A 20,280-nucleotide genomic window follows, 5' to 3' on the forward strand; every position below is an offset into this window, starting at 1 on the left:
CACACACACACACACACACACACACACACACACACACAGATTGAGATTTGTTTTAAGGATCTGGCTCATGTGATTGTGAAGACTGGTAGGTCTGAAACCTGCATGGTAGGTGGCAGCCTGGAAAATTCAGGAAGGGTGTGTGTTGCAGTTTTTACTTTGGAAGCCTTGAGAGGCAGAGCTCCTTTTTCCTGGAAGGAGCTCAGTGTTTTATCTTAAAACTTTCAACAGAATGGATGAAGTATACCCATGTTATGAAAGGTAATTTACTTTATTTAAAGTTTGTGATTAAATGTTAATCATGTCTTTAAGATGCTTTCAGAGAAACAGCCAAACTGGTTTGACCAAACTACTGAGTACTATAACCTGGCCAACTTGATACAAAATTAACCACTATACAAAATATCCAAGGTGAACTTGGATATTTAGTTCAGAAGACTGCCAACCCAATTATGGAAGATTCATCTAATTTCTTCTCGCTGCTTGCATAAAATACATGAGACGAGTTGTAAGTGGAAGAATGAATCACCAGTCATTAAGAAGTCAATGGGAGATAATTCAAAATTTCTCAGTGGAGCTAATGGTAAAGAGCCTGCATGACAATGCAGGAGACTTAAAAGATGGGCATTTGATTCCTGGGTTGAGAAAATCCCCTGGGGAAGGAAATCACAACCCACTCTAGTATTGTTGCTTAGAGAATCCCATGGACAGAGGACCCGGTCAGGCTACAGTCCCTGGCATCACAGAGAGTTGGACACGACTGAAGCTACTTAGCATGGCACAGCACAAGACAGAGATAGAGATGCTGTTATCCAGGGATGATCTGTGTTTTATCCACATGGCTGAGAACTTATACGTATTAAAGCACAAGAGACAGAAAAGGTTTTTGAGAACTTTATACCAGCAGAAATGCATTCAGCATGGACTGAAAGGGACAGGCATCATACACATAAAAGAAGAATGCCTCCAAAGGTAGAGCTCTGATAACAGAGCTTCTTTCAGCTGAGAAAGTAGGCTCACTTCTTTGGTGGGTTGAAAAGTTGTGGCTTTCCCCATTGGCTTTTTTTTTTTTTTTCATAGAAATGTGTCCTTTCAATTGGAATCTAATGAGATTTCTCCTCATGGGGTTTGAGTTTAAACTTGAGACTCATTTTTTCTTTATCTTTCTCCATTTTTGAATGGTGATGTCTATTCTATGTATGTATTAACATTGTACTTTGGAAGCACATTTCTTGTTTTCTGGTTCATAGGGTCACACATGAATAGGAATTTTGCCCAAGGATGGACAAGAAACTGCGTCTCACCCATAACTATTTGGAAGACATTTAATAAAATTTGGGCCTTAGAGTTGACACTGAAAAGGGTGAAAACTTTGGGAGATGTTGGGATTTAGTGAATATATTTGACACTTGGGAAAGACAGGAAGCTGAGAGGCTGCAATGTGCACTGTTATGTGTCAAACAGTGTCCTCAAAAGAGTTTTTAGAATCCTTACAGGCAAGACCTAAAAGTCTAACAGATGTAATCAAGTTAAGATGCGATCATTTTGTGACACTTAGATTATTCCCAGATTGTGGCTGTTCTTTTCAGAAAAGGCAAAACTACAGTCACAGAAGCCAACTTAATGGTTCTCAGAGGTTAGGGTTTGATGAAGAGGATTGCCTGCAGAAGATTCTTCTGGGGTTATTGAACAGATGGTGCTACTGGTACAGAACCTGCCGGCCAATGCAGGAGATGTAAGAGCGTAGGTTTGATCTCTGAGTGGGGAAGATCACCAGGAGGAGGAAATGGCAACCAACTGCAGTATTCTTGCCTGGAGAGTCCCATCGATCCAGGAGCCTGGCAGCCTACAGTCCATAGGGTCGCACAGTCAGACATGGCTGAATGCACAACAGCCTGTATTTTGACTAGATGATGCTTATACAACTGTATACATGGGTCAAAATTTCTTCAACTCTGTGCAACTCAATTCCTCCATTAAAAATAATTACTTTTAAGAGTGATTCTGAAACCATTTTATTTTATTCAATATATTTTCATAATTAATAAAATATCTTAGACTTAATTATCCTTGATGGATTTAAAAGATTGATTTCTCATAAGGCATTAATGTAAACCTAAATTTCCTTCTTGTCCTTAGACTTGGGCTGTACATTTGCATCTTAGTATGTGGATAAGGCCACATCTCCCAAAGTGAATTGACTGTGTGTAGGATCTGTTCATAATTCTTTAATTTAAAAAAAAAAGAAGTTTGACATATACAGACTACTATATATAAAATAGATGACAAATAAGGACCTACCATGTAAGACAGGGAACTCTACTCCATACTCTGTTACAGCCTATATGGGAAAAGAATCTTAAAAAACTGTATCTTAAAAAAGTGTACATCTTTAACTTTGCAATGCATCTGATACTACACATTATAAACCAACTATGCTGCAATAAAATTCATTTTTAAAATAAAAAGTCTGAGATTTGTTCACGATTCTCATACTTGCATGTAATGACACATGCATAGTACATGCTCATCTCATTTTTAGCTTAGAAAATCATAACTTTTCACTGAAATTGAAAAAAATAATTTGTGTTCTTACTGTCCAGGTTACTTCCTTAGACTCACTCTTCATTATTTTTTCCAGACTTGCATTTTTTATGTAATCCTTTTTCCCCTGGTGTTTCACATTGCAGACTTACAAAATATGTCTAGATTCTCCTCTCTAGTACTTATTTAAGGTGCCAGATCATAGTCTATCCTCTAGTACCTCAAGTGATGATGCTTTCTTTTAACTTCATCTCCTAGAGGTACATATTTATAGATATATATTTTTTCACTCTATGTTTTCCAAAAATACTAGCTATCTTAGTACAATTAAGAAAAGACTAAGAAGAAAATTGTAACAAATTTTATGTATAAGTGGCCTTCTGAAATACTGGGACAATTGTAAAACAGTTCCACTGTTTCACCTCCCACACCTGCACACCAGATGCATGCAAAATAAGCTAGACTCCACAGCTCTTTTTCGACTTCTTTAAAAACAAAACCTTCAAATATGCTTAGTCAAAGACCATCACAGCTTGGAAATTAATACTTCTTATTCAGTGTAAGCATATAAATATGGATGAATATGAATCAAATTTTAATCTCCTATTCCCTAGCTTACCTTCAATAACCAGGACTACACTGATAAGGGATATGATGCTTTCGTTATCTTTATAGTAGATTTAACTCAAACCACTAATTATGTGTATATATATATATATATATATACATACACACACACACATATATATATGTATATGTATGTATTTACACAAGGGATTAAAGTAACCATAAACAAGAATGAATTTTTGCTATTTTATGCATAGTGATTAGACTTAGAAGGTATTATTCTTTGTGAAATATGTCATACAGAGAAATACAAGTACCATATGATATCACTTATATGTGGAATTTAAAAAAATTAATTGAAAGAGACACGTGTATCCCAATGTTCATCACAGCACTGTTTATAATAGCCAGGACATGGAAGCAACCCAGATGCCCATCAGCAGATGAATGGATAAGAAAGATGTGGTACATATACACAATGGAGTATTACTCAGCCACTAAAAAGAATACATTTGAATCAGTTTTAATGAGGTGGATGAAACTGGAGCCGATTATACAGAGTGAAGTAAGCCAGAAAGAAAAACACCAATACAGTATACTAACACATATATACGGAATTTAGAAAGATGGTAATGATAACCCTGTATGTGAGACAGCAAAAGAGACACAGATGTATAGAACAGTCTTTTGGACTCTGTGGGAGAGGAAGAGGGTGGGATGATTTGGGAGAATGACACTGAAAAATGTATAATATCATATATGAAACAAATCACCAGTCCAGGTTCAATGCAGGATACAGGATACTTGGGGCTAGTGTACTGGGATGACCCAGAGGGATGATACGAGGAGGGAGGTTGGAGGGGGGTTCAGGATGGGAAACATGTGTGCACCCGTGGCAGATTCATGTTGATGTATGGCAAAACCAATATTGTAAAGTAATTAGCTTCCTATTAAAATAAATGAACTTATATTTTAAAAATAAATTTAATAATGAATGTATGGCAAAACCAATACACTATTGTAAAGTAAAATAAATAAAAATAAAAATATAAAAACAACAGAAAAAATGAATGAATATAACAAAACAGCAACAGACTCACAGATACAGATAAAGAGCAACTGGTTGCCAGTGGGAAGAAGGAAGCTGGGAGGGACAATAGGCGTATTTGATTAAGAGGTATTATGTATAAAATAGAATCTCCAAGGACATACCATACAACACAGGAAGCATAACCAATATTTTACAATAACTCTAAATATAATATAGGGAAGTCGCTCAGTCGTGTCCGACTCTGCAACCCCATGGACTGTAGCCCACCAGGCTCCTTCCTTGGGATTCTCCAGGCAAGAGTACTGGAGTGGGTTGCCATTTTCCTTCTCCAGGGGATCTTCCCGACCCAGGGATCGAACCCGGATCTCCCGCATTCCAGGTGGATGCTTTAACCTCTAAGCCACCAGGGAAGCCCTCTAAATACAGTATAATCTTTAAAAATTGTGGATCTCTGTGTTATACACCTGAAACTTGTAAATTAACTATATGTCAACTACAAATTATTTAAAAACAAATTATTTTAAAGATTTGCTAAAACGTTTTAGGTGAAAGTGATTATGAACAAAGTCTGTAAATTAACACTCATCTCTTTACACAGAATGACAATAAATGTAGAAAAATGATAGAACTGATCTTTAAAAATCACCATTTTCTAGACAACAGTGAAATAACCATTTGCAGCCTTGGGTCATAAATAGATTCTACAACGATTAGTTGAAAAATTTGGAGAAATATTATCTGCAAACATGTTAACATTTACAGCAAAGATAACTTGTCAACTGTAACAATTTTATCTAAGGGTGAGAAAACCAGCTGTTACCAGCAATTCAGATTTAAATCAATTAGCACCAATGCTAATGGCCATGCTTCTTAGACTAACAAGGTCACTTGATGCAGTACAAAGTAATAAGATATCATCTTAAATATTGTAGCTTGATTATTTAAATCTATTTTAATAATAAAATTTTTATGATATTTAGAAATTTAAAATGTTTATAGTTAACTGATTTAAGCTTAATATGCTGTTGAAAATGTGTGAACATAAAAATCATCTTTCAGACTGGTGGTGAATGTTTCTAAAGTGCTCTGTACCAGCAAAATCAGGAAAACGTTACTAGACCTGGAATTTATTACCAAATTAGTCTCTAAAGCTCCTGTTGTGTCATTTTCCATATTTATTTTAGAAACTATTTTGAGGTTCAAAGTTGATATACACTGAAGACAGAAAAAAATCAAGAATTCATGTAAGTAAAAAGAAGTGAAACACCTTTTACACCGATTATCTGTGAATTCAACTCTAGCTATACTAGTTTCTTGCATTTCTTGACAATATTTTTCTATAAAAAGTTATTCAAAAATCTGCAAGCAATAAATGCTGGAGAGGGTGTGGAGAAAAGGGTTTGGTGGGAATGCAAACTAGTACAGCCACTATGGAGAACAGTCTGGAGATTCCTTAAAAAATTGCAAATAGAACTACCTTATGACCCAGCAATCCCACTGCTGGGCATACACACCGAGGAAACCAGAATTGAAAGAGACACATGTACCCCAATGTTCATCGCAGCACTGTTTATAATAGCCAGGACATGGAAACAACCTAGATGTCCATCAGCAGATGAATGGATAAGAAAGCTGTGGAACATATACACAATGGAGTATTACTCAGCCGTTAAAAAGAATTCATTTGAATCAGTTCTGATGAAATGGATGAAACTGGAGCCGATTATACAGAGAGAAGTAAGCCAGAAAGAAAAACACCAATACAGTATACTGACACATATATATGGAATTTAGGAAGATGGCAATGACGACCCTGTATGCAAGACAGGAAAAAAGACACAGATGGGTAAAACGGACTTTTGGACTCAGAGGGAGAGGGAGAGGGTGGGATGATTTGGGAGAATGGCATTCTAACATGTATACTATCATGTAAGAATTGAATCGCCAGTCTATGTCTGACGCAGGATACAGCATGCTTGGGGCTGGTGCATGGGGATGACCCAGAGAGATGTTGTGGGGAGGGAGGTGGGAGGGAGGTTCATGTTTGGGAACGCATGTAAGAATTAAAGATTTTAAAATTTAAAAAATAAAAAACTAAAAAAAATAAAATAAAAAATAAACCAAAAAAAAAAAAGTTATTCTGTGTTTAAAGCAGAGTGTCTTTATGTGTGTGTATGTATTTAATGTTGAATTTTTAAATCACTTATATGCCGTGTTATAGTAGTTATGCAATGTGATTGTCATTGTTCTTTATTTGAATTATGTGTACTTAGATAAGCATCTTGTAAAATATTAAGAGATCCAACCAGTCCAGCCTAAAGGAAATCAGTCCTGAATGTTCACTGGGAGAACTGACGCTGAAGCTGAAGCTCCAATATACTGGCCACCTGATGTGAAGAGCTGACTCCTTTGAAAAGACCCTCATGCAGGGAAAAATTGAAGGAGGGAGGAGAAGAGGACAACAGAGGATGAGATGCTTGGATGGCATCATTGACTCAATGGACATGAGTTTGAGTAAGCTCCGGGAGTTGCTGATGGACAGGGAGGCCTGGAATACTGCAGTGCATGGGGTCACAAAGAGTCAGAAACTACTGTGTGACTGAACTGAACTAAAAATATTATGTGTTTCATCATTTTTGGTTTATTCATCTATTGATAGATGAGCAAAAGTAAGATAAACTTCTTATATTTAATTGTTGACTTAAATATGACATTGTTTGCTTTTATATGTTTGTTAAGTGATATTATCAATATTTTGAATGTTTTCCATTTCGTTCCACACTTTTTTCCCTTGTATGCTAAAACAGAGTTTCAGAAACCCTCAGAAGTAATGGAGAAATCTTTAAGAAAGTTAGGAAACTGATGGATGGATGGAGGCATGGAAGTGATTGAATCTCATTTCTTGCTGTAAATGTTTCATGAACAGGGCACATAATATTTTGATTTGCCAAGTTTAATGAGGTACTTTTAAGAAGTGATTCATTGGACCCATCTCTCAATTACATTGTCCCCATAATATTTAACACAAATCTGATTTATGATTCAAGATGAGTTTAAAAATACTTGATAAAATAAACAGAATTGAATTAATAAGGAAAAATCTGAATACATATACATATTTCAGTTTTACAACTGCATTTAGTCTATGTTTTACCCACATTGAGGATACACCACCTTTCCTTCCCGACAAGTTGTTCGAAATGTATGTTTTGGTGTCAGTTGATGATAACCATATTCACACGTAAATTCAATAGTATCCTCTGTTTTATAGTAAAGTTTTGTATCATGTTTCCATCTTAACTGTATGTGATGTTTTTTCATTGTTTCTTCTGAAATTACACATGCCTCTAAAATTAAAGAAAATAAACATAAACCTTTGAGTAATATGCAAATACTTTCTACAGAATTTCAGGGTTTCAAGAACGTTGGTCCAAAAATTCTTCCTCAAACCTTTTCCAAACCAATACACTGAAAATGCACAATGTAGGTTTCATCATATTTAAAAAATTAATGTTATAAAAATGAGATATTTTGTTAGTGTAATCATTAAATGTTATAAGATTCATAATGTCAGTTATCATATGAAGAGCTTTCATAAAGGAGCCATTGTGCTTGAACATGAAATTTTATAACTTTATTTCTATATACAGGTATTAATGCTTGGTGTGCAAGCATTAACTCGTTGTTATTTAATCCATAAAATCTCTATTATAAACAGTTAAACATTATGCTGTGTACAAGGATTATCCTAGGATCCAAGAGAAGTTTAAAGCATTTACCTAAGCATTTTGGTGGTTCTGACCACTCTCCATTCTGACATACTATGTTTCTGTTTCCCCTAAGTTCGTAGTAGAGCTGACACTGGTACTCAGCAGTATATCCTGGAGGATATACTGATTGCAGGAGTGAGGTAATGTCTCCATTGTCTATTGGTGGGGGAGGCCCACATTTTCCTTGAGAGTCTAAAAAATAATGGCGTTTGTTTTATTCAAAGACAACACTGACAGTTTTAAGCAAATAAAAATGAAGCCAAATATGTCGTATGAAAACTTAAGATTTCTGATGAAAGAAATTATTTATAGAAGGAATTTTAATCACTAAAACAGAAATACACATTTTAAGACCTTATTTTACCACCATGGAAGCACATATAGTACTTTAACAAATATGTCTGCTTTGCAGTGAACTGATGTTCAAACATATTTTCTTTCAGAGTATATGCTGGGAATATGGGTAGCTAAGATAAAAGTTTGATATGTGCAACTTTTTCATTTTGAGGGTGTAGTGCCAGTAGCAAGTATAGACACTGGAAAAAATAAAATGAAAACAGTAGAAAGGGATATTATAAATACCCACTTTACTTAAAGTGACTATGTAAAATATCACTTCAAAAATATCACTGTGTAGCTTTGGGATGAATAAGACAAACTCATTCATTGTTCTTAGAAAATCTTCATAAACATCTATGTCTTGCTACAAGAAAAACCTTCAGCACAGCAGAATTTGGTCCTGTCTAGAGGTGTTTCTCTGTCTCCACTAACTAGATGTTTATGAAGATTTCCTAAGGGAGAATTTTTCACAAGGATATCTATCCTAGAGATTCAAACATATGAATTATATGTCATATTATTTGAAGTTTATGCACCATGGCCTCACATCTTTGCTTAAAAACATAACTTTTAGGCTTAGGAGCAGAGACTCTGGCTTAAGAGTCTCCTAAAATAAAAGCAGATGCATTAAGCATAAAGGTCTCAGCTGAAAATAAATGAATTTACCCCAGAAGAGAGGTAAGGATCTTAGCAAAATTACTTTTTAGTCACAGGATGTTTTAAAGTGACAAAACGTTGAACTAAATAGTACAATGATATTCTACTCCACTAGTAATTAATCATTAAAGGCAAAAAAAACATACATTTTTCAAAGCTTTGTAATTGATCCTTTAAAATACAGCCATGGAACCACAAAACACTTCATATGACCCTGCACCAGCAAAAAAACAAACAAAAAAAAAAAAAGAAAGAAAAAAGAAAGAAAGAAAGAAAAAAGAAAAAAAAGAACAAAGTTCAAGAATACTTCTGTATAGTTATCATCAGGATAAAGAATACTAAGATAATGAATTACTTACTAATGCATACAGGTTGAGCTGACCATCCATTTTGCAGACATGTAATTAACCCTGATGTCTTACCATCTGCTGTTACATATCCTGGTTTACACTTATATTCTGTTTGTTTATTTAGGGGATACGTAAAGGCAGATTCAGACAAAAATCCATTCTCAATTCTTATTTCAGATTTTGAACATGTTTCTAAAAGGGAGAAAGCATAAAGAAAAGGTAAGCATATATTTGATACACATTTCATAAGGACCCAAGTAAGGTAATGATACAAAAAAGAGGAGTCATTTATGACTATAAACCAAGAAAACATCTAATCATTTCCCCTCCTGTGTAAGAGGGGAAAAACAAAACAAAAAACTATGAGTTTCCAAAGATATTAAACCAAAACACTTGATTTCTATTTTCTAGAGCAAAGCAAGATTTAAAATACTCCGAATCCCTTCTAGGAAATTTTTAGAAATCTGTTTGTATAAAGGATCTGGAATCCCACAGCATGTCAGAAATCTTTTAGCAATGGGTTTCCTTTCCTGGGACTTGTTGAAAGTATTGTCTAGTCTGGATCTCTTACACAACCCGGAACACAGATCAGGTGGCGATTACAGAATCTTCCACCATAGTTACCCCAGCCTTTGTCTCTGAGAATTTGAAATGGTGTCATCAAAACTGAGTGCTTAAAGCCATATCAGTACATGGCGTTCAATGAAGATGACAAAGATCAATACATCCATTCATTTTACTAAGGACAAAATGTTGATCCTTCAAACCATGAATAACTAAACTTGGAAAAGTACAATTTTGTCACCTACTAGACATCTTCATAGAATTCAGCTAATTTTTTTAGTACTTCATGGATAAAGAAGAAATCAAAAGAGAAAACTGAATATTTTGAATTGAATGAAAATAAAACCATGATAAGTAAAGTTTTGTATGATTTATGAGATGACACAAAATTGTGCTGAGGGGAATTTTAAAATTACATAGCAATAATAATAATGATAAAGACTGAAAATCAATCATTGCTTTTTCCTAAAATTGAAAACAGAAAAACAAACAAGCCCAACACATATAATTTGGAAACACTGCAGTGATATCAGTAAGAGAGTGGAATAGGCCACCTTGACGTCTCCTTCCCTCCACAGACACACTGAATTAACAGCTATGTGTATATCAGCTCCTTCTATTCAAAATAGAAACAGTAGATGAGAAGTTCTGTATTCAAGGCAAGTGAGAAAATGACAAAATCCTAAGTGGGAGGGAAAACTAAGACACATTCCTGCAATAAGATCCATGCAGCAGAGGACCATACAGTTTGAAGGGAACACTCAACTCCCAGCTTCTCCTGGAGGAGCAAAGAGTTTGATCCACCATCTAGGCCTCTGATTCTGCAAATGCTAGTCCAGGGTCCAGTTTCCAATTTACCTGCCTCTGGGAGGCCTAGGATTTCCAATCTCCTGGGATTATAGAAATGAAGTGGCAGTTATGAATCTGTACCAGCACTTCTCACATGTCTTCCCATAGATTAATGAAGAGTGAGCAACTCCCAGTTTCTCCATGGAAGGAGACACATGTGGACCTTCATCTTTTCCCACTCTGCCCGAGGAATTGGCTTCTAACTAACCTGTCCCTGAGAGCTGATGAAACCCAACATTTGCATTTGTGCCTGGGGAGTACAGAGAGCCAAATTATGGTGCAGAAGGCATAGGGTTTGAAGTAGCATGCAGGCATTAACCACAGCTCCTTTCCCCAGGTCAGTGCAGAGTGAGCTAGGTGATAAACTCCAATTGCCTGTTCCACCAAGTATTCTGACTTGTTCAGTTCAGTTCAGTTCAGTCACTCAGTCGTGTCCAACTCTTTGTGACCCCATGAATCACAGCACGCCAGGCCTCCCTGTCCATCACCATCTCCCGGAGTTCACTCAGATTCACGTCCATCGAGTCTGTGATACCATCCAGCCATCTCATCTTCAGTCGTCCCCTTCTCCTCCTGTCCCCAATCCCTCCCAGCATCAGAGTTTTTTCCAAAGAGTCAACTGTTCGCATGAGGTGGCTAAAGTACTGGAGTTTCAGCTTTAGCATCAGTCCTTCCAAAGAAATCCCAGGGTTGATCTTCAGAATGGACTGGTTGGATCTTCTTGCAGTCCAGGGGACTCTCATGAGTCTTCTCCAACACCACAGTTCAAAAGCATCAATTCTTCGGCGCTCAGCCTTCTTCACAGTCCAACTCTCACATCCATACATGACCACAGGAAAAATCATAGCCTTGACTAGACGGACCTTAGTCAGCAAAGTAATGTCTCTGCTTTTGAATATGCTGTCTAGGTTGGTCACAACTTTTCTTCCAAGGAGTAAGCGTCTTTTAATTTCATGCCTGCAGTCACCATCTGCAGTGATTCTGGAGCCCCCAAAAATAAAGTCTGACACTGATTCCACAGTTTGCCCAACTGTTTCCCATGAAGTGATGGGACCGGATGCCAATATCTTAGTTTTCTGAATGTTGAGCGTTAGGCCAACTTTTTCACTCTCCTCTTTCACTTTCATCAAGAGGCTTTTTAGCTCCGCTTCACTTTCTGTCATAAGAGTGGTGTCATCTGCATATCTTAGGTGATTATTATTTCTCCCAGCAATCTTGATTCCAGCTTGTGTTTCCTCCAGTCCAGCGTTTCTCATGATATACTCTGCACAGAAGTTAAATAAGTGGGGTGACATTATACAGCCTTGACGTACTGCTTTTCCTATTTGGAACCAGTCTGTTATTTCATGTCCAGTTCTAACTGTTGCTTCCTGACCTGCATACAGATTTGTTAAGAGGCAGGTCAGATGGTCTGGTATTCCCATCTCTTTCAGAATTTTCCACATTTTATTGTGATCCACACAGTTAAAGGCTTTGGCATAGTCAATAAAGCAGAAATCGATGCTTTTCTGGAACTCTCTTGCTTTTTCCATGATGCAGCGCATGTTGGCAATTTGATCTCTGGTTCCTCTGCCTTTTCTAAAACCAGCTTGAACATCAGGGAGTTCACGGTTCACGTATTGCTGAAGCCTGGCTTGGAGAATTTTGAGCATTACATTACTAGCATGTGAGATGAGTGCAACTTTGCAGTAGTTTGAACGTTCTTTGGCAATGCCTTTCTTTGGAATTGGAATGAAAACTGACCTTATCCAGTTCTGTGTCCACTGCTGAGTTTTCCAAATTTGCTGGCATATTGAGTGCAGCACTTTCACAGCATCATCTTTCAGGATTTGAAACAGCTCAATTGGAATTCCATCACCTCCACTAGCTTTGTTCGTAGTGATGCTTTCTAAGGCCAGTTGACTTCACATTCCAAGATGTCTGGTTCTAGATTAGTGTCTGCATACTCTCGACTCCTCGAGGAGGCTAACTACAAACACAGAAGTTTGGATGAGCAGAGAGGTTAGAGAGGTAACCAAAATTCTGGCCAGGCTGATTGAAAAGGCTGAATTCTGGAAAGATTCTACTTCTGAGGCCAATTTGTGAAGACTAGGACAAGTGGATGTTTAGTCTAATGCACAGATATCAACACAGAGACTCCAGAAAAATGATCAACTGAGAAGTATGTTCAAATGAGAACAAGATATCCATTGTTTTTTATCCCAACCCAACAGCAGAAATTTAACAACCGACCACAGCAATCCTGACTTGGAGTGAGGTGTGGGCTCTATACCATACACTGAGATCCATGATGGTAAAAGAGTAGGTACACATGGAGTACATCTCTCTCCACGAATACATCAGGAATACACCTCCAGACACAGAAGCTCTTGCAGAACGCCAGCTGAGAAACTGACCACGGGAAAAGAATATATAGAACCAGGCAACACTCAGCAAGAGAAAAGGAGAAGTGCAAAAAAAGAAGACAGTGAGTAGAACTGGATCTGCATCTGCGGTTGGGAACTGAAGCAGGGACAGAGCTGCACAGGAGGGCAAATGTTCGTGACAGAGGTGAAGCACTGAGACTGTTGGAGAGTGAAGCAGCTGACCAGCGAGTGTCTGAATGGAATGAGGATCACACAGACAATCCTTGCCACAGCTGTACCTACACCAGACAGGGATGCAAGTCCCCTAGAAAGTGCTTCAGGTTGGAGCTGGAACATAGAGATTCAAAAGCAATCCCATGGCAAGGTCTGCTGTTGACTGAAGGGAGATGATGTGAAGGAACTTGAGAGAGGAGAGCACAGTGGGAAATGCTTATGAAGGAAAGCCAGCTAACCTGGAGTCATCGTGATACTGCTGAGTCACACACAGAGGATGGAGCCATCTCTATAGCCTCTCTCTCTGCACATATCAGCACCAGACAGCTGAAACAACACAGGGAGGGTGGTCCTTTAAGGATCTGACATGCAAAGCAACAGATAGACCCCAGCCAGGGTAATCTTTAAGTCCCTGATGCAAAGAACAACAAATAATGACCCCAACTGGGGGGCCTGTAAGCACCTGATAGGGTGAAGCAACAGTGAAGGACCAGCCAAAGAGACACTCTGATGGCCAGGTGCCAGAAGCTAGGAAACGACTCTAATAGGACCACCAATTCTGCAGCTGAGACAGTTGGTTTCCCTGCACGCTTGGCACTCCCAGGGTTTCCATAATTCAAGCAGCTGTGTCACCTCCATGCTCAATCCTCACTGGGCAGAGCTATCAGAAGCTAGAAAAATCCGTAATAGTCACATACCTCTGGTGACAATAGCCACAGCTATGTATCCGGGATTGCTATGGTCCCCATTATCCAAGCTCCTGTGTCACTTCCTAGCTCAATCCCACAAGGACAGAGCAAGCAGAGGCTACAAAAATCCCTAAGGGCACCATATTTCCTGCTGTCCTAGCCAGTGGCTCCCCTTAGTACCTGGTACTGCCAGGGCTCCTGCAATCTAAACAACTGCACCACCTCCACATTCGGTCCTCCCTGGGGCACACCCAAGTCCTCCAGGGGAGCCTCAGGAGTAACTCCTGTGGACGACTCACATGCAAAGGTGGAGATAAAACCACAAGTGAAATCCAGGGGCAGGTGGCTAAGGAATAGAACCAAAACATTCCCACCAGTGGTACAAGCTGAAGATTGAATCCACATGGTCAACTGGCAGACTTTGTACCTATGGGACAGATAAAGGACAATGGGAGTTGCTGGAAAAGAAACACACTAGCACTGGCAGATGTGGACATTAGAGCAGGAACATGCAAGAGCAGGACAGATGAGAGTCTGAGCTGTGGCCACAACAGGTACGAGACCAGCCCAGACCTGGAGGGCATCCTAGGGAGGAGAGGTGGGCTGTGACTCACATTGAGGAAAAGGATGCTGACAGCTGATCCAAGAAAAATATGTATTATTCTTATACTTTTATTTATTTAGAAATTGCTACTGGGGTTTTAAATTTTTGCTTGTTTTTTGCTCTCTGTTGTTGTAGCTGTTGATTTTAATACTACAATTAAATCTATTTACACTTTTGAGAAATTGTTTTCACCACACATTTAATTTTCTTTAAATACTTCCACCTCTACATGGTTTTGAGGGTTGTTTTCCTCTTTAATTTTCAAAGCTTTAAAAAAAAATTATTTTCACTATTTTCCCACATATATTCTTTTGCTTGCTTTTCTTATTCTTTTTCTGTTGTTTTTCTTTAACATACGTAAAACTTATTTATCTGCCTCTATTTTAATTTGCTTTTCTAGCTTTTCTTTCTTTTTTTCCTTTTCTCACTTTTCCTCATTATGTTTATTAGTTTGTTTTGCTTTAGTTGTTTTTTTCCCCTGTTGACATATGGCTTTGGTTTTGTTTTCCAGTTTTCGCTTTTAGTCAGATTTGTTAGTAACTAGTTGATATCATTCTTACTTTCCTTTGCTCATTGAATAAATCTCTTATCCTTTTTTTTTTTTCACTGTTTTGGTTTTGTTTATGTGTGTATACGTGTGTGTATATTTCCCATTTTTTTGTTAGTACTTGCCTGATTTTGTATCTGCCATTTGTCTGAGGTTTGTAGTTTGTTTCTAGTTTTAGTGTGTTTGTTTTATCCCCTTTAATGCCATTACAAACCACCTGTGGAATCTCACTTCCCTGGCCAGAGATCAGGCCCAGAACCTTTGAAGTGGAAGCACTGACAAGACTCTAGACTGCCATAAAACTCCTAATCCCAGGGAGTACTTATTAGTGAGAATTGTTATAAAAGCCTCCACCTGTATACACCTGGCATCACCCAACTACCAGCAGTATTCAGTGTAGGATGCCTCATCCAAAAAAAAAAAATCAAGAAACTATAAAACTCCTAGAGGAGAACATAGGCAAAACACTCTCAGACATAAATCACAGCAGGATCCTCTATGATCCACCTCCCAGAATTCTGGAAATAAAAGCAAAAATAAACAAATGGAATCTAATTAAAATTAAAAGCTTCTGCACAACAAAGGAAAATATAAGCAAGGTGAAAAGACAGCCTTCTGAATGGGAGAAAATAATAGCAAATGAAGCAACTGACAAACAACTAATCTCAAAAATATACAAACAACTTCTGCAGCTCAATTCCAGAAAAATAAACGATCCAATCAAAAAACGGGCCAAAGAACTAAATAGACATTTCTCCAAAGAAGACATACGGATGGCTAACAAACACATGAAAAGATGCTCAACATCACTCATTATTAGAGAAATGCAAATCAAAACCACAATGAGGTACCACTTCACACCAGTCAGAATGGCTGCGATCCAAAAATCTGCAAGCAATAAATGCTGGAGAGGGTGTGGAGAAAAGGGAACCCTCCTACACTGTTGGTGGGAATGCAAACTAGTACAGTCACTATGGAGAACAGTGTGGAGATTCCTTAAAAAATTGCAAATAGAACTACCTTATGACCCAGCAATCCCACTGCTGGGCATACACACCGAGGAAACCAGAATTGAAAGAGACAAATGTACCCCAATGTTCATCGCAGCACTGTTTATAATAGCTAGGACATGGAAACAACCTAGAGGTCCATCAGCAGATGAATGGATAAGAAAGCTGTGGTACATATACACAATGGAGTATTACTCAGCCGTTAAAAAGAATTCATTTGAATCAGTTCTGATGAGATGGATGAAACTGGAGCCGATTATACAGAGTGAAGTAAGCCAGAAAGAAAAACACCAATACAGTATACTAACACATATATATGGAATTTAGGAAGATGGCAATGACGACCCTGTATGCAAGACAGGGAAAGAGACACAGATGTGTATAACGGACTTTTGGACTCAGAGGGAGAGGGAGAGGGTGGGATGATTTGGGAGAATGGCATTCTAACATGTATACTATCATGTAAGAATTGAATCGCCAGTCTATGTCTGATGCAGGATACAGCATGCTTGGAGCTGGTGCATGGGGATGACCCAGAGAGATGTTATGGGGAGGGAGGTGGGAGGGGGGTTCATGTTTGGGAACGCATGTAAGAATTAAAGATTTTAAAATTAAAAAAAAATTAAAAATAAAACATTTTAAATCTTAAAAAAAAATAAAGTGAATGAAAGCAATTGCCTTCAAAAAAAAAATCAAACAAGATAAAAACACAAACCTAGTCATCAGTAAACAAGACTGCCACCTCATACAGCCCTGCCCATCAGAGAGAGAGAGGAAAAAAAAAAAAAAAAAACTTGCCTCATTTACCAGAGTACAAACAAAAGTCATGCCCAAAAGAAGCCTACACAAACCACTGGCACAATCTTACACACCAAGGGCAGACCAAAAGGAAGAAAGTATTCAAATTGAAAGCCTGAGAAAAGGAGACATCAAATGCAATAGTGAAAAAAAGAAAAGGTAAAAAATTATTGCTCAAATGAAGGAACAAACTAGAAGCATACAAGACTAAAAAACAAACAAACAAACAAAAACCCTTAAGAGGAAATAGTTCAAATTCCTGAAAAAAATTCAGAATAATGATGGTAAAGACGTTCCAAAACCTTGAAAACAGAATGCATAAAATGCCAAGAAGCAACCAACACAATTAACATAATTACCAAAGATATAGAAGAAATAAAGAATAAACAAACAAAGATGAATAACACAATTACTGAAAATAAAAATACTCTAGAAGGAAACAAGAATAGAGTAACTGAAGCAGAAGAATGGAACAATGAGCTGGAAGATAGAATGGTTGAAATAGTTACTGATCACCAGAGTAAAGGAAAAAGAATGAAAATAATTGAGGAGAGCTTCAGACACTTCTGGGACAGTATTAAACACACCAACATTTGAGTTATAGAAGTCCCAGAGGAAGAAGAGAAAAAGAATGGCACTGAGCAATTTTTTAAAGATAATATAGTTGAAAACCTTCCCAGCATGGGAAAGGAAATTGTCAATCAAGTTCAAGAAGCACAGAGAGTCCAACACAGGATAAATCCAAGCAGAAACATGTCAAGACACATACTAACCAACAGAGATTAAACACAAGGAAAGAATATTAAAAGCAACAAGGGAAAAGCAACAAGCAACACAGAAGGGAAAGGCCATTCAATTAATAGCTGTGTTTCAGCAGAGATCTTGCCGGCCAGAAAGGAATGGCAGGATATATTTAAAGTACTGAAAGGGGAAAATCAACAAGCAAGATTACTTCGCCTGGCAAGGATTTCATTCAAAACTGATGGAAAAATTAAAACATTTAGAGATAAGCAGTAGTTAAGAGAATTTAGCACCACCAAACCAGCGTTACAACAGATATTAAAGAGACATATAGGCAATGAGCATAAGACAAAGGAAAGACCTACAAAAAACCCGAAACAATTAAGAAAATGTAAGTGGGGGGTGGTCTTAAGGTGGCAGAGGAATAGGATGGGGAGATCACTTTCTCCCCCACAAATTCATCAAAAGATCATTTGAATGCTGAGCAACTTCCCCGAAACAACTCCTGAACACTGGCAGAGGACACCAGGCACCCAGAAAGGTAGCCCATTCTCTTCTAAAGGAAGTAGGACAGAATATAAAAGACAAAAAGAGAGAAAAAAGAGTTAGGGACAAAGACCCACCCTGGGAGGGAGTTGTGAAGGGGGAGAAGTTTCCAAACACCAGGAAACCCTCTCACCAGTGGGTTTGTGGGGAGTTTTGGAATCTCAGAGGGCAACATAAAGTGAAAGACAGAAAGAAATAAAAAAAGTGAAGTTGCTCAGTCGTGTCCGACTCTTTGCGATGCTATAAACTGTAGCCTACCAGGGTCCTCTGTCCATGGGATTTTCCAGGCAAGAATACTGCAGTGGGTTGCCATTTCCTTCTCCAGGAGATCTTCCCTACCCAGGGATCGAACTCAGGTCTCCCACACTGCGGGCAGATGCTTTAACCTCTGAGCCACCAGGAAGAGGGCAACATAACAGGGAGGGAAAAAAACAAAAAACAAACAAACCATAGAATATGTGCCTTAACCACAACTCCAAGCAGAGAAATAGCTCAGATGCTCAGGTCTGCCACCAGCAAGAGGGGGAGGCACTTTTGCATTGCTTAAGTTTAAGGACCCGTCCTGAAAGCCCTGAGGACAATCTGAGGGAGCTAACGTGAGATAGCAATCAAACTGTGGGACAGACAGAGAGAGAAAGGGATAAAAGAGAGAGAGAGAAAAGCTCTAACCTAAGCCACATCCTGGCCGACTCACAGAACAAAGGATTGAGCGAATGCCAAAGGAGAGCTAATAGACTGCAGACCGGTTCCTTCCCAACCCCCCCACACCGGAGGCAGAGAGGCAGACAGGCGACAGCCAGAGCCAGAAAGTAGGGGGCAATTTTGGCCCCAGAGACGGCATTCTCCACCATACTGGGAGCAGGCTCCCACTTGTTAACCACGTCTTCCTGGGATATTGAATGGCTGACATCTGCCAGGAGGGTTGCAACCTGAGATCACCCCCCAGAGGAGACACACGGCACACCTGAGATGATGCTCTTGCAGCGCACCCAGTAAACCAAATGACAGGGACCAGAAAGGTGACAAGACACACTGCACACCTGGGACAGTGTGCTCGCCAAGCACCTTGTTGCCTGAGCTCCTCGGACCTGGGAAGGGCACAAAATGCAGGCCCAGCTGAGTCTATGCCTTTGTGGAGAAACTAAACCTGAGCAGCTTAGACCAGGGAAGTGCACGCAACCTAGGGCCCGCTTTGGAAAGTTCCCCTTCAAAGCAACCTGGAGTCTGAGCAGTGTAGATCAGGAAAGCACAGGCACCATGAGCTAGGGCAACCCAGTATGGTCCGTACACTGTGAGCACTCCCCACACATGCCAGTGATATTTGTTTGCAGTATTCCTCCCTCCCCACAGCACAACTGCACAAGTGAGCCTAAATAAGTGACCACCTTCACCCCCTTACATCAGGGCAGAAATTAGACATTGAAGAGACTTGCAAACAGAGGGAACTGCTCTCGAAGTGACAGGCACAACAGACTGAAACCCTGTAGTTAGCATTGACTAAGCACTGGAAGGGGCCTATAGACCTTTAAAAGACGTATAAGCTGGAGCAAGGAACTATCTGAAACTGAACTGACCCCACACTGCCCTCACCAGCTCCAGAGAAATTCCTAGATATACTTTTACTAGAATCATTTTTTAAAAAATTTTTCAGTTCTTTATTACACCTTTAATTTTTATTTTTATAACCTACTATTACCTTGCAGAAAAGACCCTATTTTTAAAAGCAAATTTCACATATGTATTTTTTATAATTTGTGATTGGTTTTGTATTTATAATGTTGCATTTTTCAGAGTCTAACCTCTACTCTAGATTTTTAATCTTTGCTTTTTGTATCTGTTATCAATTTTGTACCTTTAAGAATCTAATCTTCAGTACCCATTTTTACTTAGGGGTGTGATTACTGGTTTGATTGCTCTCTCCCCTTTTGACTCTTCCTCTTCTCACCCAGGTCACCTCTATCTCCTCCCTCCCCTTATGCTTCTCTACTTAACTCTGAATCTCTCTGGGTGTTCCGGGCTGTGGAGAACACTTAAGGACCTGATTACTGGCTAGATTGCTCTCTCCCCTTTGGATTCCC

At 38.6% G+C, this 20,280-nt stretch overlaps 1 protein-coding gene across 3 annotated transcripts in view; it reads right to left on the minus strand.

Annotated features, from left to right (window-relative positions):
• Positions 7,092-20,280, minus strand: part of LOC102184713 (complement factor H) — a 73,851-nt gene continuing 60,662 nt past the window's right edge. For all 3 annotated transcript variants that reach the window (XM_018060139.1, XM_018060138.1, XM_018060137.1), the window contains 3 exons: positions 9,285-9,467; positions 7,939-8,121; positions 7,092-7,506 (listed from right to left, as the gene is read on the minus strand). In XM_018060139.1, the coding sequence (XP_017915628.1) occupies positions 7,310-7,506; positions 7,939-8,121; positions 9,285-9,467 (563 nt within the window). In that variant the 3' untranslated portion in view covers positions 7,092-7,309. The remainder of the gene's footprint in view (positions 7,507-7,938; positions 8,122-9,284; positions 9,468-20,280) is intronic.

This window comes from Capra hircus, chromosome 16, assembly GCF_001704415.2.
Source record: "Capra hircus breed San Clemente chromosome 16, ASM170441v1, whole genome shotgun sequence".
NCBI classification, from domain to species: Eukaryota; Metazoa; Chordata; class Mammalia; order Artiodactyla; family Bovidae; genus Capra; species Capra hircus.